The 22,612-nt window shown below is 38.5% G+C and overlaps 2 protein-coding genes across 14 annotated transcripts in view; one reads left to right on the forward strand and one right to left on the reverse strand.

Moving 5' to 3' along the window:
• The window catches only part of SPATA7 (spermatogenesis associated 7), a 34,667-nt gene extending 24,215 nt beyond the window's left edge, over positions 1 to 10,452 (forward strand). For 7 of the 12 annotated variants that reach the window (XM_077783996.2, XM_085580630.1, XM_085580634.1 and 4 more), the window contains 9 exons: positions 1,976 to 2,445; positions 3,474 to 3,540; positions 4,006 to 4,076; positions 4,901 to 4,954; positions 5,051 to 5,104; positions 5,201 to 5,254; positions 6,526 to 6,603; positions 7,506 to 7,563; positions 7,921 to 10,452. In XM_077783996.2, the coding sequence (XP_077640122.2) occupies positions 1,976 to 2,445; positions 3,474 to 3,540; positions 4,006 to 4,076; positions 4,901 to 4,954; positions 5,051 to 5,104; positions 5,201 to 5,254; positions 6,526 to 6,603; positions 7,506 to 7,563; positions 7,921 to 8,439 (1,425 nt within the window). In that variant the 3' untranslated portion in view covers positions 8,440 to 10,452. The remainder of the gene's footprint in view (positions 1 to 1,975; positions 2,446 to 3,473; positions 3,541 to 4,005; positions 4,077 to 4,900; positions 4,955 to 5,050; positions 5,105 to 5,200; positions 5,255 to 6,525; positions 6,604 to 7,505; positions 7,564 to 7,920) is intronic. The other 5 variants (XM_077783997.2, XM_085580632.1, XM_031504927.3 and 2 more) reach the window with 4 other exon arrangements.
• A 5,238-nt stretch (positions 10,453 to 15,690) lies between these two features.
• Positions 15,691 to 22,612, reverse strand: part of PTPN21 (protein tyrosine phosphatase non-receptor type 21) — a 43,857-nt gene continuing 36,935 nt past the window's right edge. For both annotated transcript variants that reach the window (XM_021540963.4, XM_021540962.4), the window contains one exon: positions 15,691 to 22,170. In XM_021540963.4, coding sequence (XP_021396638.3) covers positions 22,042 to 22,170 — 129 coding nt within the window. In that variant the 3' untranslated portion in view covers positions 15,691 to 22,041. The remainder of the gene's footprint in view (positions 22,171 to 22,612) is intronic.

Below are 22,612 nucleotides of genomic sequence, written 5' to 3' on the forward strand. Positions count from 1 at the left end.
GTTTTTTCTCTCCATGCTTACCCCAGTAGGAGACTTCAGAAGTCTCAGGATAAGTATTGATTATCTTACAGAATCCCCACAGGCACTTTTTTTTACAGTTGTTTTTGTGACTTTTGTTGACATTCATTGATTGTCACTTCCTGGTGGGGAAAATCACACATCCAGCCTTCAATCCACATTTTAATGAGCTGATTATTTTCAAAAATGTAAGTGTTCTTGAGGATTTTCTCAAGGTTTATATTGTGCTCAGGCAATGAAGCCCCATTGGAAATGCACTGGATCTGTGTTTCAGTCTTACTCTCTCAAAGTAGTTCCCACATAGCTTAATTGTGAAATCAGGATAGGCTGCTTGGTGAATCTGTGAATCTTCTCAACTGGCATTATGGTTGTATGTCATGAATAAATGCATGTCACAGTACATGTATAGGTTATACCATACTGCATCTCTCTTTCTCAGGCTCCCTATAGGGCACGTGTTCCTTCAGTAACTTCAGTAATATAATGCTTCTACTTAAGAGTTTTTACTTGGTTGCTAGAAGTATAATAGAGATGAATGAAACATATATGGAAATCATCTTTCGTTTCTCCCTTTTGTCACTGCAGAGCTTATGGTCTGTACTGGAGTCTCATTATCTTCCTGTTCTTTTTTCAGGTGGTGAAAGTATATGGACAAGTGTTAGCCTAGCTGAACTAAACTTCAAATTTGTTAAAAACCTCAAATGGCCTTAGAAATTTAATTTTCTTATTAGTAAACACCTCTACTTGTCTTAAAATCTTACAGCACTTTGTTGCTGATGATGTGGACCTATATAAACTGCCCTAGTGTTGGGAAAGTATGATAGTAATTTTAGAAAGTTAGCTGTTGCTTCTGATTTGGGTTTTCTCAGATGTTATAATTCAGTTGTTGTTTTGTCTGGTGGATTGCATGGTACAGCAGTGAGATTTTCCAGAATAAAACTATCCTCAGGTTGTCTCCCTCAAACTGTTGCACTGTAAACCCTGTCTCTGGGAGTTGTGGTGCTACATAGAGTAACACAGTGGGAATAATATTTTCTGCATCATACAGTTGTTGAATTTCATAAATAGTTACATGTGTGGATGCAATAAATTGGTTTATACAAAATTTTATTTGCTGATAGGTTTCTGGTTTAATCTTCTAGTTCTGCAGTATGCCTGCCCTGCCCATAGAGACTGTAAATAGTCATACATAATTTTCACTGATTGACAAACTATTCAGTGGATGACATTGAATATCCTAGGTAGGAAAAGAGCATACAACAGCTGTTTTCATAAGGTGTTTCAAACACATTATAAAGCAAAATTACGAGTGTGCATACCCTGTCCAGGTATTTAAGCTTTGATACTGCAAATTTTTCAAAACTCTATGACTGAAATAAAACTTTGATATAATTGTTCTTTTTAATATAAAAAACAAACAAAGAAATGATCAAAACAACCAAAAACCCTACCTTAAAATATCACTTGAATTTAGTTGTGTTTCTATTTTGTCTTTGCCACATGTCATAATACAATTCCGGAATAGTCTTGAATTTTTAAGCATGGGATAATTATAGATAATATCTGCCTTAGCTTGCCCAAGTGGTATTAACAGAGCATATTCAGATAAGATAATTTGCCTCAGTGGAATGATTTCTTCTAAAAATTGACTGATTAAACTCTTGGTTTGATGTAGCCATCAATATTCTGTAATAGAGCACCAGTGTTTGCTACTGAAATAAACCATTTCTTTATTACTCTCTTATTTCCAGTGACTAGGTTTTAAAATCTGTTAGCACTGAGGCTGCTGTGAAACCCATTTGATTTTACAAAGACTGGAATTTTTTCTTAGAAAATACCTTCAAGATGGTAATTCCCAGTTACCAACTGGGTAACTCGCAGTAATAGCTGGGAGTACCACCTAAATGAAAGCAGGTAACTTGAAAAATTATGAAATGTTGTTTTATTTTTTTCCTAGAGTCTCTTGGAAGCAGAAGACAATCTCTCACCCTCTGCTGAGCAGGCACAGTACCTACCAAGAGCAGCATCTCCTTATGGCGAGGGTTGCTTGGTTCACTCCAGTCCAGTGCAATACATCAGGAAATGTTCTCGGAATACGTGCAGGGCACCTTACTCACACTCCAGTGTCTGTGTGTCAAAGCCACCAGGGAAACGCTTTGCACTTCCCCGCAGCCACTCCATCGAGAGCTTTGTGACCGTGAGGTGCCAGAGGTGCCACGGAAGCCACGCCAGAGCCTGCGGCGGGGATCTTCTCGAGAGGCACTCTGAATACTTCACTAAGAGCCGAAAACCTTTTACTCCACGCACCTTGATATCAGATGCTAAACCTTTCCTATCAGAGTACAGGTTTTACACTCCCGCTCAAAGAAAGAAGAAAAATCACCGCAAGCAGTGTGTGGAAGCTCAAACACAGACAGATATGATCAGGTACAGAGATTAAAACTTTATTATAAAACCCTGGGATTTAGATATTATCATAACATTATCTTCATCAAGGCAAGCTGTTTTGCTCTCATTACATTTGTATAAAACCAGAATAATTATACTGATGCCTTATTAGAACTTAGAATTAGAATAATTATTCTAGATACACCTTAGCAAAAGCTAAAAAGGAATGTGATTTTCCTTTTTTCACTGGCATATTTTGCTGTCTTCTTTCTGGAACAACTGCTTTAATTTATACGGATTGGATACAAAGTGCCACTAAATTAAAAATGTGAAATCTCATATCTGCTGGGGATAATTATTCTCTCTCTCTTCCCTATGCTCTCTGATGTATAGTTCTATCTTGTAGAGAGTTAACCAATATAAGCATGCAATTAGTTTCCCACTATTGCCCCCGTAGTCTCATGCTTTCCAGTCTGTTAATTAATACATCATGCAAACATCCTTTTTTAACTCCTGAATGCAGCTCTTCATTGGTTTTTTTTAATTTGAATACCATTGGATATACCTTGTATAAAATATTTTAAACAAAATTAGTGTCCTCTTGCATTGAACTTCCTACCAAGTTGAACAATTCTGATTTAGTTTTGTACTACCTTATAAAGAGAAATCTTTTCCCTTTTGTGTCCACCATGCCTGCACGTCTAACTCCAGTTTTGTCATAGATTAAATCAGGAATTTCCTAAGACTGGAATTATGATAGCTTTGGCTCTGTATTGCAACTGTTGATTTTTTGGCTGTAGGTTGTCTATTTTCCTGGTGCACTTTTAATTTTAGGATCATCTCCATTCTTAATTCTGAATAATTATTTTGAATAATTCTGTTATCCCCTGCTAATATGCAGCTAAATAATTAATTTGGATCACCTGTCTGTCAGAAATTTTCTGACCTGTTCAGTACTACATTCTGTTCAGGTCAATGAGACATTTCCACAGTGGCGCTGCTATTCTCATCCTGCATTTTTTGAAAGTAGTCTACTTGGGAATCTAATACCTCTCTAAATTTTGTAGCTTTCCATCTGCAGACAAAGTGCATGTGAGAAAAGTTATGGGTGAAAAGCAGAAGATCAAATCAAAGGTAATAATGCATCTATCAGTCATCTGGGTACTCTGCCCACACCCACCACCATCACTGTGGAGTAATACACCTCATCACTGCCACAGCAGTGAGCAGCTGATTTAGGTGTTCTCTCTATTGCCATGACATGAGTTAGCTACATAGAGGAGAGAGAATTTCAGAACACTGAGTGGAAACTATAAGAAAAAACACTGAGGCACATGAAGAGATCTTTTTTTATTTTATTTTTTTATTGTTTCTGTAAGTACACTATCAAATATCTGCTAAGGTATTAAGGTATTATAATAGGTACATGACTTTCCAGCAGAAGAAGGTGTCCCATTTGTCTGTTTACACAAAGTTTCTCAGAAGAGACGTGGAATTTCTAGGGCTGCTTAATCACAGAGAGTTACTAGATTTCATTTTAATGGTAAAATCTGCTGTGCATTTGCACCGACAATAAAGATTTTTATTTCTGTGTTGTAGGTTGAAGACAAACTGTACACTTTGGATGAGCCTGAGAGAGGAGTAGATGGTTTTCAAGACTCCATCCTAAGGTGCTTGATTTACAGCAGGAGGGAATATTTGAAATGCTCCTTTCTATACAGCTGGTCCTTAGGCCATAAGTCTTCACTAGCATTTCTCTTTATAAGTCTTCTTTTACAGAACTTTTATTGGGTTTTTATATCAATGGCCTTTCCCAACTTGTAAAATCATTATTTTCTAGTGATAAGTTCCAATGGGAAGCCAATTAAGAAAGACAGCTCTGAAATATATGAGTATTTTTGTCAGAATTGACTAATGAAACATTAATACAGTTGTTAGTTCTGTACATCTGAACATAGACTACATAGTACTATAACTAAATACTGCATTGCAGGAGCATTTCCCACATCTTTTTCTGAAAACTTAATACTGGGATAGCTGCAATACCAGAGCAGTGTTGGAAATCAGGCCAGAGCCCGAGGGCTCCCAGCTGACTCTCCTCATTGCTGACCTGAGTGTCACGCATGACTCGCTGATTTGCTCTCTGGCCTTTTCATACAAAGGCATTTTTATCTGAGGAAATAAAAGGTACTCTGAGTTAAAAAAGCATTCTTACAGATAACAGAGATTGAATAGCATCTGAAGTAGCACCAAGGTCTTCTGAGCACTGCTTCAAGTGAGGTGGTGTAATACTCTTGAACAGCAGTCTTTCAGGTTTCGGTGCCAGCAGGGGATTTTGCTACTGAAGCAGGGTTTAGGGGTGTTATGGTGGGGTTTTTTGTGAAAGGAAATCATATAATGGCACTCCATGGCTCCAGAAGAAAATTGCATGTAAGGTAGTATAAAAAGGGTTTAGAACGTTATTGTTTTTCTTGCCCTTGGATTTTCTGATTAGAGAGACATCATGGTGTCTTCAGAAGTCTTCACCAAAGAGAACTATCAGTGATGAGTAAGTAGGCTTTTAAACCATTTTTCTTCTCATTTACAACATCAAACTAGAGTTTAGAATGTTATTCTTTTTCTTGCCCTCTGATTTTCTCATTAGAGAGATATCATGGTGTCTTCAGAAGTCTTCACCAAAGAGAACTATCAGTGATGAGTAAGTAGGCTTTTAAACCATTTTTATTCTCATTTACAACATCAAACTAGAGTTTAGAATGTTATTCTTTTTCTTGCCCTCTGATTATCTGATTAGAGAGACATCATGGTGTCCTCAGAAGTCTTCACCAAAGAGAACTATCAATGATGAGTAAGTAGGCTTTTAAACCATTTTTCTTCTCATTTACAACATGAAACTAGAAGGCTTTCCTCAAAACTGATGAACTTAAAAAATAAAATACTTTATGTGAATCAAAAAATAAAATTCATTTTAACTTCAGAAGATTGTACAGTGCCTAGTTTGTTTCCATTTCTTTTCAGGTCTGTAATCTCTGAAACAAATATTGGCAAATTAAGCACCAAATTGAAAGGCATTCTTACCATTCTGACATTTGATGAAAATTAGAAGAGTTTTGAGTTATATTCAGAAACACTACTAAAGCTTCACCAAGTGGCCTTGGGAAAGTCATTTTGTGCTTTGTGCTTTAGGACAGGCTTGTATTTACCTAACTTAAGGCTTATAATAAAGGTCTCAAATACCAGCTGTAGGTAACTTTTTTGACTATAGAGGGAACCAAAATTACAATCTTTAAGCACAATAACAAATTTTATGTAGTGAAAATCATGCAAGATGTATTCCATTTTTTTAATTTTCTGTTTATTAAGACTGGAGAATGACTCAGTAGAGTTTGACTGGATGCTTTGGAAGACTTAGAAAGATGCTATGAAGGAGAAACAGCACTGAAATATTTTCTTTTGGGGTTTTCTTTCCTGTTGTCATTCAAGCAGAACTCCAGACTTTTTGAGTGTCCAATTTAGAGTAATTGGCATCAACAACTCATTTAGAGGTACTAAAATAGAGATAAGAGGTGAAAGTCATATCTCACACTAAGATTTTATCCATCAAGGAGATATGTTTAAATGAGTGGATGCTGCCAAATAAACAGTTAAATCCTTCTAAGCTTCCATTTAGGACCCGCAATTTTCAGCTGCAGTCAGATTCTCTAGAAGCTCCTTTGGAAGCTTATACCCAGAGCATCAAACTGCAATTGTACACTTTCTTCCCAGTTAGCTCCCCTTTCTTGAGTGCAATGAAGGTTCTGAACACTTGCCAAGATTCACTGATTCCCTTGCTTGGGATCTCTGTGCTAATTTATACCACCACAGAAAGTTAGCATAAAGACAAAGCATCATGACCACCTTTATAACAGTCTCATATTTTGCAGTTTTTTATTATCCAGATTGAACAAAAGGCTTAGCTTGTCATGATAGCCTTACCTTTTATGAAACATAACTGCTGATACAAAAACTATAAAATCTTCTTAATGGCCTTTCCAGTGAAGGTGATTAAACCTACTAAAATATGTCGTATGTGTTTCTGTGGTAAAGCATTTAACATTGGGGTTTCTATTCTCCCTGCAGAGAAGAGGAGCTGTTGTATTTAACTTTCATTGAAGATGTTACAAATGAAATTCTTAGACTTGGCTTATTTTCTAACAGGTAGGTTACAGTTGTTTACAGTTTTGAAATGAAATTTTGCTATGTCAGAAACCCATGGACTCCATAAGTAAGAGAAGTAGTGATTAGTAATAATTTCTTTATACACACATATACACAGTTAGCCCTTGCTTTTGTTTTGTTTCCTCTTCATTTTTGCTTTATGTATGAAAGGAGAAGTAGGAAATACTTTAGGGTCATTGACTTTGATCTGCTCCTGTGTACCATGACATAAAAGCTTCTGTTAAAACCTGACCCTGGAACCCTAGGTGGAAAAAGACTAAGAACTCATTTTAGTCTGCAACATCTGTTTTGCTAAATAAACTGAGTTACTAACCTTTAACACAACAGGTCCTTTGTCCCCTTCTGTTCTTCCTGTTCCAGTATGAATTCAGTCTTCAACATGGGTTGCAAGGGTTACATTCTCTTGCAGACAAAAGTTCACCAGCTGCTTTCAATATGATACTGGTTCTTTCTAACGAAGAACTCTCAATTTATGAAAAAAAAATTGCAGTATTTTTATAAATATATAAAATATGTATACAGAATCTTAACCCATTTTTGAAATTCTGCATTCAAGGCAGTCTAATTTCATAATATTTTTATCTTGCTTTGGGTTGATAAGGTTCCCAGCTAGTTTTGGTATTCTATGTGCTCTTATTTTCTTCTTCATATGTCAAGGCTGTCAATAAGAATACTAAATACACCAGGTAAAAATAATCTCCAAGAAATTTTGAGAGCAGTCTACCTCTGGCCCTTTACAGTAATTTTTTTTTCCACTAGGGCCCTTCTTAGAGGTGCCATTCACCTAAGAAATGGAAATAAAAAACTACTGTCATTAGATTATGTGCATCTGGTAAAAGTTGTTTTTCCTCCTGTGAAATAATTTGATTTTTTATTTATAGGGTTCTGGATAAACTGTTTGAGTGTCATATAGAAGAGAATAAGGACCGCCTTGATGAGGTATGTGCTGCCCTTACAGTGGTCTCTGCATATGACTTAGGTGACATTTCCAAAGAGCAGGGCAAATGCACAGGTATATTGGAGGGTAAAGGTAACCAGAATACTCAGTGGGGAGCCCCTCTCTCTCCAAAAATGAGATCTGCTCACTCATGGATCATGGCAGATTGGGAGTCACAGGTACAGTGACAAAGACTGGACAACAGTCAGTTCAGTTTGGTGACACTCAATGTTTAATTTAGTCAATTGACTGCAAGCAGCCTCCTCTTCCTTCTGTCAAGAGTTAAGCCCTGAGTCTGAGCAGTGCCCAGGTGCCATGGGGCTGGAGAAGTGTCACCCTTTTCCTCCTTCACTCCTTAGGGCAAAATGCGCCAGATGTTGGATATGCTGAAATCAGACCTTGGCTGCAGCGAGGACAGCGTGACAGAGATAATCTATGCAGGTCAGGAAGCCTCGGGCCCACTGGATCTGCAGGAGTTTGATACAACAGAAAAGCCTGAGCGTACCAGTAAAGGTCACAAGCTGAGGAAAGCTACAAAAAATGAAGAATTCCTTGAGTCCGTGGACTTGTTAAAGAAACCAAACATATGTGAATCCCTGTCACGGAGCAGAAGGTCAAGGGAGACACGGCGCAAGGAGGACTTCTCAGAAGATACCATAGAAATTATGGGTGCTGGGACAGAGTCTGATTTCTGTGGTGAGGAATTAGAACACTCAGACACTTCACCCACCTGTGAGGCAGCTTTAAATTTGGCTGCTTGGGACAGTGATTTGGAAGTCAATGAGGAACTTGATGAACTTGGGGAAGACTTTGCAGAGGCCCTTCACATTTCACGTAACTGTAACTGTAACCAAAGCTTACCTGTTAAACAGGAATAGAGCTCCTTCTGTGGTGAACTGCCATTTGTCAAGCAGTAGTAAATTGTTCAGTTTATTTCAGTTATTTCTGTTTAAATACTGCTAAGATCTCTGTAGCAGGATACTATTAACTGGGCATTAATCTCTGTGTAAGTTAGACCTTAAAGGATAAAGTCAGGTATCAGAAGAATTTTGTGTATTTTGCCCACAGTTGTATAACTCAAAAAAACCTTAAGAATATTAAAACCAGATTTATATTTTTAGGGCTGTAATAATAAGTTATGAAATATTTATTGATTTAAATAAATTGATTGATAGCGCAGCTGTGGTCCTGCTATAAAGATCTGAGATGTTTAGTCTGCAAGAATTCAACAGCTTAACATAAACTCAACATCAAACAATATCCTCTTCCAGAATGGACAAACAGTTCTGCCATGTAGTGCTCACAGAAGCCCACAAATGAAAAATCAAACTATTTCATAAGAAGAAAATCCAAATTTTTACAGATCTATGTAGATTAACGATTGCAGTTTTTTATTTTCAGTTCTCAACTGAATGAGACTGCTAAGTTCAATTCTTTGCACTGATGACAGCCATGGCATAGCATTCTGCATCAAGCTTTGGTTTTGGAAAAGGATTGAATTGCTTACTGTTTGATGACTAGGACTGTGTAGAAGAGGACACATCAGGCACCTTGTACAGCAAATGGAGAAAAGGTGGTGTATTTTCTGGTTTAAGTTTAAATTGAAGTTAGTACATGCATTGCACAGAATTAACCCAAATGTCATTGATGAATCAGTGTACAGTTATTGCCTGACATTCCCATTGTTGCAGAATGAGCTTAACAGGTTATTAGGAAATGCTGGCAAGTTGCATTGTCTTGCTGTGGGTGAGGAACTAGGAGTAGTCTTAGGAACCTGGATAAAACCTGTCCTTTATATCTCCTAGGGTCAGTTTCTAACCTTCTTCCTCCAAGGACGAGCCCAAATTGTACCAGTTCTTACATAGCAACTGCCACCACCTGCCTCCCCTGTGCCTTGTGAGCATCAACCAAGGTTTGTGACTCCGTCAGCCAGATGACCCATTGCAGCTTAAAGGAGCTCCAATAGACACAGACCACTGCTTCACTTATGAGGCATAAACTTCATAAGACAAAAAGGAAATGTCAAAAAACAGCTAGAGGAAGCTAGTCAGAGAAAAACATGTTTGGCACAGTCATAGAACTGCAGTGCGGAACACAGTTCCCACTTTCCTGGGTACCTTGTCCATAATAATAAATTGCACTTGTTGACAATGACAGAAAACCAGAGTTTATTTTAGCCAGGTACATGGGGCTGGGCAGATGGGCACCAGCCTTTCATCTGCCATACTTAGTTGGCTGCCTTGTAAGTCTGGCCTGCAGCATGAGTGCTCTGGCTCACTGCAGGTGAGAAAATGAGAGGACTTCTTCACCCCCCCACCAGAGCTGTCTTGTTGAAAAGATGTGACCACAGTGCTGAGTCGGTACAGTGCAGGGAGGGTTTGTCCTCAGTCACAAGTGATCACAGACCTTCTCCAATCCTCCAGGAAGCTCTCCCTCTATTCGAAGGGATGCCCTAGGAAACTTGTTTCTACTTTATGAAGAATTCTGACACACTGGGACTGGTTTGAAAACTAAAGAGCATGGCTTGATGCATACAAGTATAAAGCCTCTTTGCTTCTCAGACAGGACTTCACCCACTCTTGGGGCCCTCCATTCCAAGTTCTCCATTCTTGGTCAATAATTAGAATTTAGGGTTTTTTTCCCTACCAATCTCTACACTTGTGACTTGTACATTGTAAAAAATGTCACTCAGCAAACTTCAGCTTCTTGTGAACATGAGTCTGATTAAGGATTAATAAGAATTTCACCTTCAAATTCTGTAAATGAAAAAATAATGTAGTAAATACTGTTCACACCACAGCAGTGAACTTCACAGAAAGGCATTAGTAATGGCATACTTATTTCCTGTAATACAAGTAATGCAAAAATAAATAGAAAGTTTCTTGACCATATTTCCTGTTGACGAACTGTCTCAACATCATTTTTTTCTGAGTAGATGCAATTTAAGAGGAAATAAATTGATTAAAACAGATCTTTCACAAAGAAAGCACCTGTCTGCCTAAATGGTAAGTGTGAATGTTTATTGGATCCACAGTGAAATGTCTGGTAAAGAACCAGAGAATTACACACCCCAGTATCAGAAACTGGAGCAATCAGTCCAGTCCAAAGAACTGTTTTTTCTCATTGTAGAGGCACTCCTATCAGATAGTAGGGAAAAATCATTCTAGATAAATGTTATCTATATAAAATCAGTTTATCTGCAGATCCAAGAGCAAATTCAGGCTGCCTTGGATTTAAGACTGTCTCTCTTCTATTCACATTTACTTTTAAGGTGGTGCTTAAAACATAAGTTTTTTTTAAAGATCTTGATATGGAAGCTTGACCCACACCAGTGATAAGATTAATCAACACTGCAAGGCTTGGGGATTTTTTCTGAGGGTTTTAGTTGGTTTGGTTTAAATTTTTTTCTCTCACACATTTTACTTTGTGTTGCACTCAAGCCTTGGCAAAAGCAGTAGCAGAACAAGGCAGTCGCACACCACTACATATCTGAAGCCTTCAGATGTAACAAACTTAGGAGCAGTGAGAAGCAGTGATCTGCAATGTAAAAACTTTTTTTTTTTTTCCCCAGATTCATGTGGGCCATGAGTACATACATCATAACATCAATGTTCTTTTCAAATAGACAAAAGCCTGCTAGTGTTACTTTGCTCGACCAAAATGACCTCTTACCTTTAAAGCTACAGTTTTGTCATCACTGCTCTTTTTTTCAAAGGTAGAATTCTGTTTATTTACAAAGCAAAGTGGGGCTTTTGGTCATTTGAAGTAAAGATTAATGGGATCAAAGGAAAAAGGTGCTTACATGTCTTAGGGTTGACCAGAAAAAAAGCAGCTTCAAGCCATCCTTTTATCCTTGATTCACCCAGTGTCTAAAGCTCCTACAGAGTTTTCATTTAGGCTTAGCTGCAGAATGACTTCACAATTTTGTTTCTCTGCATTTCTATACACTTTATCATTTATAGCTATGCAAGAGTAGTTGTAAGAATGATGCAGCTCAACTGACAGCATTTCACTATTCAAGTACAAATGGCTCCACTGGACAATGGGAAAAAAAAGGGCTACTTGTTTCCTCAGTAATATTTTGTGCAACATTTATGAGCAAGAGAACTAGAACATCAGCATAAAAATTAGGCCCAGGAGTTTCATTTGTCGCCCTAAGGCAGGCTGTTCCATTGTAGTGACAGCACAATTTCTAACCAACAAGATGTTCTAATAATGCCCTTTAGTGTATGACTATTGTTTTGTGTCTGAGTACCTGGGAGAGCCCCAAGCCACAGCCTGGACTAAGTAGAAATACCAATGGAAAATGAATGTTAAAGAGAGTACAGGAAGAAGGGACTGGCAAAAGGGAAGTTGTTACTGATTCCAGTACAACTTACAACTTAAGTTTTAAGTCTTTTAAAGTGAGACCCGTTACTGGCTAGAGCACAGGTGCAGAGTAGAAATTTAGGTGCCACTTTTTTACCTTTACCTGTATTTTACCTTTGTGTGTATACCTATATATACCTAAAGCATGATACCACCTTTTTTATCACAGTGCTTGTATTTGAGACCTAAAAATTTATGCAAAGGGAAAAAAAATACAAAATTGGAACTCAAGGTCTATTTTACAAAGCTGTTGAAAAGTCCAGTATCCCACTTTAATTTTTGACCACCCAAGACAGGAGTGTATGTAAGCAAGTGCAGGGCACTGCAGCTGAGTGATGTCTCCAAAGCCATAATTTTTTCTCTGGCATTTCCCAGTTTTATTCTGGCACTTCACTTAACCTGCTGTTCTCAAGAGCTGACACCTGGTACATACACAGATTACAAGGAACAGAACAGCAACCAGCAGTTTTAACAAAAATCATTTCTCACTCTCCAAAACAACCAAACCAGACACAAGCAGTCTAGTCTCCCTGTTTCCTTTAGTGAAATAGGCTTCATTCAGAAACAACCACCTTCAGTTTGTATTCCAGTAGTAAAGCAAGAGATAGCAAACAGGTGAGCAGTAAATTAATCTGCAGCCACTGCCCCAGCATGGGTCACAGCCAGTCAAAGGATCCAGTTTCAAAACCTGTAGCAGGTCGTGGGCCAGCGGAAGTTGAGCATGTCACAGGGATAAAGCATCACTGGGAAGGGAAAAGAAGAATCAGCAGTTGCCACTGGCTCAACAAATCATCCGAGCTGTAGAACACCCACCCATAGCTCATCACCATTTCAGCCACCTTAAAGAAAGCCTAGGATGACTCCAGCGTGCCAGGCAATTGAGGAGTAGAAACAAAATTTGTTAATTCAAGTGAAGAGTACCAAAACCAAGGATGAAGTGTGTGGGACTTTATGTTCTCTCTAGAAAGTCTCCAGAATAGCTGGGTTCCTAATGGTACCTTTTAGCTCACCCACTAACCTAATTCTAGCTGACAGCAAAGGCCAGGAGGTGTGCCTGACAGCCAGGTGACAACACACAAAACTTCACTTGCATTCATCTTTGAAGCCATGACACTGGCCTGCAAAAAGCGTAGGCTCTCAACCCGACACCACATTTTAGGCTGGAGGAATGCCAGACATCCCACAGGGCACCAACACAGGCTGCTGCCATGCCCTTGCTGCTCTTGTATATCACAGGCTTCAGCATACACAGGTTCCCCTGCAATGCTTCCAGCATTTCATTCCCACATTGGGGGAATGAAATCGGACCTTGAGAAGGGCAAGGAAAGGCTACATAAATGGAGTAGGGAGGCCTCTGAAACCTGAGAAACTCCAACAGAGCCTCAGGCTGGCAGGCAACAGAGCTGTGCTGTCCCATTCTCGTAGAGGACAGGCAGCGTGATCTGTAGCACGAGGTGCAGAGCTCTCTGTAGTTATCCCAAGAATTCAGCAAGCCTGTAGGACTCCCCTTACAGTATCTGTGTGAGGGCTGCAGCATACCTGACATCTCACAGCAGCCAGAGACTGGCTCCAGATGAGTAACACAACTATGAGGTGACCCCAGCTCTTCCCAGTGTCCATTTCTCTCACTCATAAGCATGCTCACATGCCAAAGAAGTGAAGCAACGTGTTAAAGGCCATCAGCTCTCCTGTCAGCCTGAGAATTCCTTGCAGGACCTCAGAGATGTAGCCTCTCCAATCAGAAATTCAGCTCAGAGGCATTTGGCACCATGCTTTTTCCCAATGTTTGACACAAGTGAAACCAGAGATTATACAGATAGCACAGGTTTGAAAGCTGGGCACAACTATCTAAGACAACAATGAATTGTAAGAGAAAGGTAGAAGAGCTCCTGAAGCTCTTGGTTTTTCCTTCCCCAGACACAAGCTTGCATAATGGCTACTCCCATCCCACCCTGACAGCTTTTAGCCTTATACAGGGAGCTTCAGCCTAAGCATCAGTCTTTAAAGGCCCTTGCTATGACTTTCCATAGGGTGTGTTTTCTCCATGGTCCTCCTCACTATTTGAATATCTCAGAGTCTCTGTTCAATTCACTTTATGGTGCTATCTGATCTCCCCAAAGGATTCTTGGGCACATCTCCCCAGCCAGCTCCCTGTTCCTCCCTTTACCTGAGGAAGGAGCTGGCAGGTGAGAGCACAGCCCTGCCACAAAACACTGCTGCAGTCTCAGGCACGCTCTAGTAACAAAGCTGAGGGGCAGGTGAGTGGTAGGCTGGGCCAGCCCGTAGCCAGTTACCTTCCCAAATATCAGGAAATTCAACCTCTAGTATTTGTGAAGCATTTCCAGAATGTCCATTACTCTCAGTTCTGCTTATTTGTCATTATTTAAACACTAGCACTGTGCAGAGGGATAAGGCTGAACTTTTCTCCTGAAAACAGGCTTGATGGCATATATGCACTGAAAATGCTAAACTCACCATGGCAGTCCTCCTAACACCATGGCACTGGAGACAAATTTGCTCTGACTGCAGGGAGTGCATACACTCAGCAATGCTCCTTATTTTGGATTGACTGAGCTTTTTTGCAGTGCATCAAAGCTGCTACATCTGATACCTGTCATTTGGATTCCTATTGTTGTTCTGGTTGAGCTGGGAACTTCTCTCATCAACTCCCGTACATTTCTCATGTACCAAGTCCTGGAGCTCTTGCCCAAGAAAGCTTCTGGCCAGATGTGCCAAGCATCAAGCCATGTCCTGTCAACCAACTCTGGCTACCAGAAGTCTCTAATGGGGATTTTACAGTGGCTGGAACATAACAACTGCAGTTTAAAACCATCTGGATTTAGAGGAAATTTAGGTTTCTGAAGATACCTTTGCCAGAGGTCTAAAATCAGTATAAATAGTAAGTGTGATCAAAACTGCTGAATGCTTCACCATGAGCCTCAAGTCCCAGGAAGTCCCATTTTCCTCTTCTGACTTTGTATCCATGTCTAATAAAAGAGCTTTGCTTACAATGAGCATCGCACAGGACATTCTCCAGGACTTGGGAACTGCTCTGACAAGTACAGATGTATCTATGGTTTGTAACTGTCTTACCTTAAGCTGATTAATGCCCGCAAACTGAGTGCACCTAGAAGACAAAATTTAGTTAAAAGCCTGATTGTTTCAGATGTAGCTAGGGGATAATGCTCTTGACAAAGCAAAGACAAGGGAAATGCACTAGTCCAGTGTGAAACTACAATGTCCAGTGTGCAGTTCTTCCATTCACCTCACAAAGCCTCATGCTGTACCAGGTGTGTAGAGCAAGCTGCTGCAGCACCTCCCTTTTTAACTCAATGCCAATTCTAGAATGAAAATCACTTCAGTGCTTGTTGTTGGCAGCAGCTCCAATCATAGTAAGCATATAATCAACTGTTTCTTCTCTCACATGCTTTTGGAAATGGTTCTCCAAATTTCAAAAGTTTTAATTCCTCCTACACTTACATGTTAGGAGAGGAAAACTGGAAGTTCAGTACCAAAAACAACTTTACAAAATGCAAAACATTGTGAAAAAATATGACAGAACAGCAGGCACAAGACTTTCCTGCCACAAAGATGACACCTACTAGTACCTGGCAGCACAAATTTTATACCCAGTACTTGTAGAACATTAGAAGAGGGATCACACCTTTGTGAACTGAAAGCAAAGTCCCAGCTTAGGACTACACATGAACAGTAAATTCTTGGATTTTTCCTTTAATAATGGAACTATAAAAACCTCATAATTGCTTCAAATATTTATTTCCATGGCAAAAATAGACTATAATATATTCATTTCACATATATTACATTCAGTAATACAAGCTTTTCTGTCTATGAAACACAATTTATACATTGTTTTACAAACCAATTTCAGTTTTACAAGAATTAAAGCTGGTTTGATTATACATTTTTACAGTATTGGTGGCAAGACAGCAAAAAATAGACATGTTAACCACTAGCTTAGTACTAGAAAATAATACTTCATCTTTGCTACTTTTAAACAAAGTCCCATTTAAGTCCTTGCATACTGGCTCAAGTGAAAACTGAAGAAATGGAGCCAGATCCTGTGTTCCTCTGACACTGAGGATTCGATCCTACAAAACTGTTGATAGGATTTCAAACGTTCATTTGCTTTTATGAATGAAGAGATTTCAGCAGTGTGCAGGAGTGTACATACTTGCTAATTTGCCAGGTAAAGCCTCTTAAATTTCCATCCAAGTGCCCCCAGAAAAACCACAAAGAGGACAGATAAGTTGGGTCTTTCAAAGCAACTTAAGCAAGTATCTTTGTAAAGAGTACACACACCTTGTCTGTCAGAATTATCCAGCATTAGCAAGGTGACAGACTGGAGGATTTTACAGGGGTTTTCTCCATTAAATTTCCTACTGTTCTAAAAATTAATGGCATTTTCAATGTCTTTAAAGTATATTAAAAGAAAGTCTCCTAATTTTATCTAAATATTTCCAAATGGAAAAACAGCATTTAATTCCCTTTATGAAAGTAAGGCACCTTCTGAAACTGCTCATAAAATTAATAATTTGGTAGTTTTTATTGCTGCATATCTGAACCAAAAGAACATTACAGTATCTGCAGTTTTGCTCTTTGATTTGCCACAGGCTGGATCTGTTGTAAACTCTGTTCATTAGATTCTTTACATTTGATTTCTATCTTCATTCCCTAAGTAAAGCTGAAGAATAGACTTCAACAAAACAAACACACTGGAGGTTATTCTTCACTGAACACAGCATGATGTGGAAAATAGCAAAGAATAGAACCAGAGGCTATTTAGCAACAGTTTTTTGAAATGCTCACTGAAGTTAACAAATCCTTTTTATTCAGCTCAGTTAGACCTTAAAGTAGCGTGCAATGCCAACAGAGTACACCAAGTTAGCTGGTCCCAGGCAAGATCGCACTAAGATTTTTTTTTTTTTTAACTTCTCTTCTCACAGGCACGTTTGCAACAGCAGTTTAAGATTTTTTTCCCTTACCTTAGCACAAGTGTTACACTGTTTTAATGTCACTGTGTTGCAAATGTTGCACTGCAACAGCACTCCTAAGTCCATGGTAAATTCCACATTTCAAGAGTCTCATTGCTAGTCCAGCCTTAACTTGGAGCAACTCGCACCAACTGTAAACTCCTGGCTTCATTCAAAACACAGACTTTTGAATCATCTCACCTGCATCTATTAGAAATTATCACTGCAAAATTGCAAGTATGCCTATTCCCCCTGCATTTTGTATCTGTAAAACCAGAGACTGTAGTTTGAAAAATCTGACCTTTAATAAGTAAACAGAAATTAAGCTGACAGATTGCATTCAACACATTTGGAAAGGAAGATATGTAAAAATAACAGAGCCTCTGAAAAAGTATTTGGAGTTTAAAAAATCACATTTTAAAAAGCCAGTAAAAATAACACCTATGACTACATTCACTTACCCTACCATGCCATGAAAAACATACCATATGACTCAAACCCTGCTAGCAGCCCTACTTTGGATACAGAACATTCCAAATCCTCCTCCAAGGGCCTTCTGCCACTCCTCAAATCCTCACTCTCTAGGTCCAAAATGTTGTACTTTTACAAGAGAATTTCTTTTGAACTCTCATCTACTTTTCCTTTGAATGCTGTACTTTCCTGTATGCACATTCCTGCTGCATTCTTTTGGTTAATTCTTGGAATCTGTATTTAAATTTAAAGCAGACATGCGTATTCATGTTTCTAGGGCTCAAGCTTTCACTGGCAGTAAGCCCATTTTAATTCCTACAGTATCATGAAGAACTGCAGGAATTTTGCATCTTGCAGGGCTGGACTCTGGTTTTTCATGACTTTGCACTATCAGAAAAAACCCCAACCCTAAACACTTAAGCACTGAGTTCTTCGCAACTGTGGCACTGATTCTTTTAAATTGATAATTTGAACTACTGAAATGGGTTCACTGATTTTAAATACCAGGGATTTAGTAATGCTATTGATATTAAAACTGAGGTTTCATTACACAGCTATGATAAACAATCCTGCAGTTTCCAAGTTTGGTCCAGAAGCCATCAAAATCTATGAGCCACTCAACTTTAACAGCTGCTCCAACACAAAATATGTAGAAGCAGCTGGAGAAGCAGCCTCAGTATTACTTGTTAAATTTAAAGGAACCATTTTGAAGAAAATTGCTCCAAGTGTTGCCCACTTCAAAAAGAGACACACAGGATTACAAGAGAAGTCAAAGGTAAAATGTCAAGAATCTTTTCCACTTTAGTGAAAATTTATTTTACTTCTATTTGTTATTACTGTATTTTACTTTTTTTTTCCTAAATGTTGGTTTTAACTTAGAGCAACTTTTCATCCATAGAAATACAAGAACAGTGCCTTGGTCACCTGCTTTGAATTAAATGTATTTCTACGTATAAACCGTAGCACCCTGCACCTTGTGTGAAAGGCATTCCAATGAGTGAAATACTAAGGCATAAAACCTTTCCTGCTCTTCCTGGGGGACAGCAGGAAAGGAGAGCACTGCTGTGCAGGCTGCAGAGGCTGTGCAAAACTCCCCTGTGCACTTGAGAGCTCCTGCCTCACCAAAGAGGGCCAGGAGGAACCTGTAGCCTAAAGCTAACCCAGCTAAGTCAGTGACATCTTGTAATGGACAGGGCTCTGACTTGGCTTCTTAGAGAAGAGGTTTTAGCCCAAGACCACCAAGATTCACTGGCCAAAAAATCTCATATCAGAGCAACCAAGAAAGAACCCAAATATGCAGATGTCCTTACTACAGTTTGTATGTTCGTCTCCCGTCTCTTCATATAATTTGATCCTAGAAAGTATCTTCTACCTACTCAACAACAGACCACCAAATCTGTCTCTTGACAGTATATAGCACCTTTATTTGTCCCTGAGAGCTCTGACATCCCAAGAGATCAGCATCATCTTTGCCATTTGCTGCAAAAATTCTTCATGCAACTTTTCTTACTAGACAAACTCTGTTCAAATCTTGCATAATCATTTGATTTCATCCCCATAAAAACAGATACACATTTGGCAAAATTGGACAGGCTTTTAGAGAAATTTTAAGTTTTTTGACAAATAAATCCACCTTTGACTCACACTGTGACTGGATTTGGACAGTGGATATTGTTATAATATCCAAAACTTCATTAAGTACCCGGCACAACTACATGTAAAAATGCATCCCTTTTCAAGGCTCAGAACAAAAGGGCTAAAAACTGAATTGTCTTTTTTAAGTTAACTGCAAATCTAAACAATGGTTTAAAAATATTTTTTTAAGAAGGTTGTGAAGTTTAATTTCATTTGGTATCTAGAAGAGAAATTGCTCATTTTCAATGCCCACTTGGAGCCATTGCTTAAAAACAAAAACAATCCTACAGTGTTCAGTAGAAAAAGCCACATAAAGTCGAGTCTAATAAGGTCAAGTCTATTACTGCAAAAACAGACTGTTGATGGATAGAACTGGAAGCTGAAGGGGAGGAGGTAGCACTGATACACTGAAAAAAACAAGACTGTGACTACCAGATTTGAGCACAACCATATCTAAAAGTGAATACAACTTCTTTTAGCTAAACAGAAAAACAAGCCAAAAGACACACATTTCCTCACCCACCTCAGATAATCCCACAAATACTGGATTCAATTGCTTGTTATTACTGTTCCTTTTAATGCCTCGCAGCTGATGTTCTGTCTCAGAAACAGCTTCTGGTTGTCCATCATGTGATTACAACTGCATCTATCAGGTGACGAAGATCACAGTGCAAAGTTAAGAAATTGAAAAGGTATAAGCTACATTTTAGAGCCTGCCCTCCCATTCAATAACATTTCTGCAGATAGAAGTGAACTGTGGCAAAAATTAACAATGTTTTTAAAACCGAGCATGATAAAAATAGCTAAGTATGTTTGCTTCTTTCAATACTTCTGTCAACATAGATATGTCAGATTTGTATGTTTGCAAGGTTTATGTATGAAGAAACTCTTCAGCAATTGGTTTACTCTGACTTCCAGTTTTATGTTTGGCAATCAATAATTCCTAGAATTTTATATAAGAACAACATTGCTTTTCCCTAACCCAAAATATTCAATCTGACTTATACTGAGAGGACAAATAACAGACTGCTTCTAAGCAGACCTGAAAGCACCAGATCATATTGTGTATCTAAAAGTAATATATTTGGTATAAAATGACATATTATCTCAATGTCATTTGGACCACATGTTTAACTTCATGGAAGCAGCTTGTTACAAAGGAAATTGAGGCAACCAATTTATAATTCTTAATTCATGTTTTGGGACACAACCATTGTTTTGAAGGGGCCTTAATAGCTTCCAAATCCTTGTTTGAGCTCAGAAAAATAACAATTTCAGCACTAATAAACCTGACTTTTCATTTCATTTCACTAAGCAAGTATCAAGGGAAATGTACACTTAACCATGTCTGCAGAGTGGTCTACTATAAGTTGTTTGTTTTTTTTTTAATTAAACCAGATATCTAAAAACTATAGCTCAATTTGGAATAAGGATTTTTAACTTAGCATCTCAAAACACTTTGAAAGGCAGCTAAAACCACGCTGTCTCCACTGAAAATCACAGAGGATTATTTAGGGATATCATCATTTGACCAGCCCCATGGGACAAAACAGAAACTACAGTAGGCTGTACCTGCCTACTTCAGGTCCATGCCACAGCCACTGACTCAGCCACTTAAACAGCTACTAAATTACCCCCATCTCCAGTGCTTCCTCTAAGAGCTCTTTTTCTGCAATTTCTCAAATGTCCCTCATTGCAATGCTGCACAGCATTAGCAAAATTTGCTCTAGCACTAACAAAATAATCTGGAGGATTCTACAGAAACTTCCAGTGCTTTACTGGCTTTCTTGGCTGGGAACATTAACATTTTTTTAAGGTCATCTCTGCACTGTGTAAACCAGCAATCATAGCTGCCACACCTCCTCCGTTACACTTCATACAATAATTTCCACTTCACCACTCTGCACCTTCCTACTCCCATTTTGGTTTTCTCACTTCATCAACTTAAAAAGCTCTTCTTAAAATAACAGGTTAGTAATGGTATATTACCAAATGAAACAATGCATGATTATAGTATCTATATTTAGCTACATAAATAACAGAGCAAAAAAAGTGCTTAAAACATTTGCATCCACTTTGATTTCAGCCAGTAAAATCAAATTGTCCTCTAAATAGATGAATAATACTGAATATGTACTTTCTCTCATCCATTTGTTTCCAATAACCTCACAGATACTCAAAGTATTTTTCCCCTGCCCATTGCAGGTAAACATTCCTCTTCTCAAATGAAAGTTATCAACAGTTACCATTATCTTTCACTTGTCTGTTCTATTACATGGCACTACAAATAACTACCAACAGCTTCCCTAGGACTTTCCGCATGATTTTTGAAAAGTTGGTTCAAACATTGTCAGTCTTCTCCTCTGAAAATATTGTTATGTTTAAAAAGTCTTCTGTTGTGGTGGTTCATTTTCTTTTTAATTTAAAAATTCCAAATATAAAAATAACTGTTCTTAAGGCAATAGCTTAAAATATCTAAGAACTGCTAATTTTGCTAAGTATGCCAGAGGAAACCAAATGTTCATTTTAAAAAATATAGATGAATTGTTCTATATATAAAATTGAAAGCAGAATCAAACTGCATAAGACCTTAACATTCACAGGGAGCAGATTTCTGACCCCATGTGCACCTACAGATTTTAACTTTTGCACAGTCAACAACTATGTTTCAAAACATAATGTCAGTAAAATTGTATGATATACCTCCATTCCATAAGATACTTATTTTGCTCAGCATAACACCACTCTAAAGAACATGTGCAACTACTACAGACCAGGACAAGCAAAATCATTCCTTAATGTGACTGTGGCTGAAGGTGGGAAGAATTCAGTCCAGCGAAGATCCTGCTGTGTAGAGCCTGTTACGCTGACTTGCATTTAACAGTCCCATGGCAGCCCTAAATGGTAACTCTGTGATTCATCAAATGAGGAAAACACCAGTGAGAGCAGGTCTGGACAACTCCCATTTTCTTTCTGTAAACTCTTGCAGAGTCTCTTAGGAAGTGGCAGGGGTTAGATAAGTCTAGAACTTTTGAGAAACTGAATGAGAACTCCATAGACGAAAGTGTACTGCGAAAGAGTCTGCACCATCATCATTCTCTGCTGCCTCAACATATCCAGCACTCGTGGGATGTCCAGCATCTGCAAGAAGAGAACAAAACCTTACACGTGACTGCTGAGCAAGGAAACTGGCTTGCATTTTCCCAGCAGGAGGTTCAGAGCAGTACCAGCTGTTCTGATTTCAGCTCTGACAATTCATTGCCCCTGCCTGCAATATGGACTGCACTACACTACACCACAATCATCTGGGAAAGCCACAGTGTTAGGAGAAGGATGCACAATAAAACCGTAAATTTGTTGAGTTTCAGTTGACATATTATTAATAAATATTTAACAGCTGTCCCCTTCAGGCTAGAATTTGATAGGACTGATTTTATTCTATCAAACTATCACTTCATCCTCTACTGAGACTAATACTGCAAATACACTGCACTTAGGAACAAAATAACAAGTACAGAGACTGGCTGCACAGCATGTTCTTGAATATTATCCGTTCTAATTAAAGCAAGGAGCAGCAAAATCA

Source organism: Lonchura striata, chromosome 5, assembly GCF_050655825.1.
Source record: "Lonchura striata isolate lonStrDom1 chromosome 5, ASM5065582v1, whole genome shotgun sequence".
In the NCBI taxonomy this organism is placed as follows: Eukaryota; Metazoa; Chordata; class Aves; order Passeriformes; family Estrildidae; genus Lonchura; species Lonchura striata.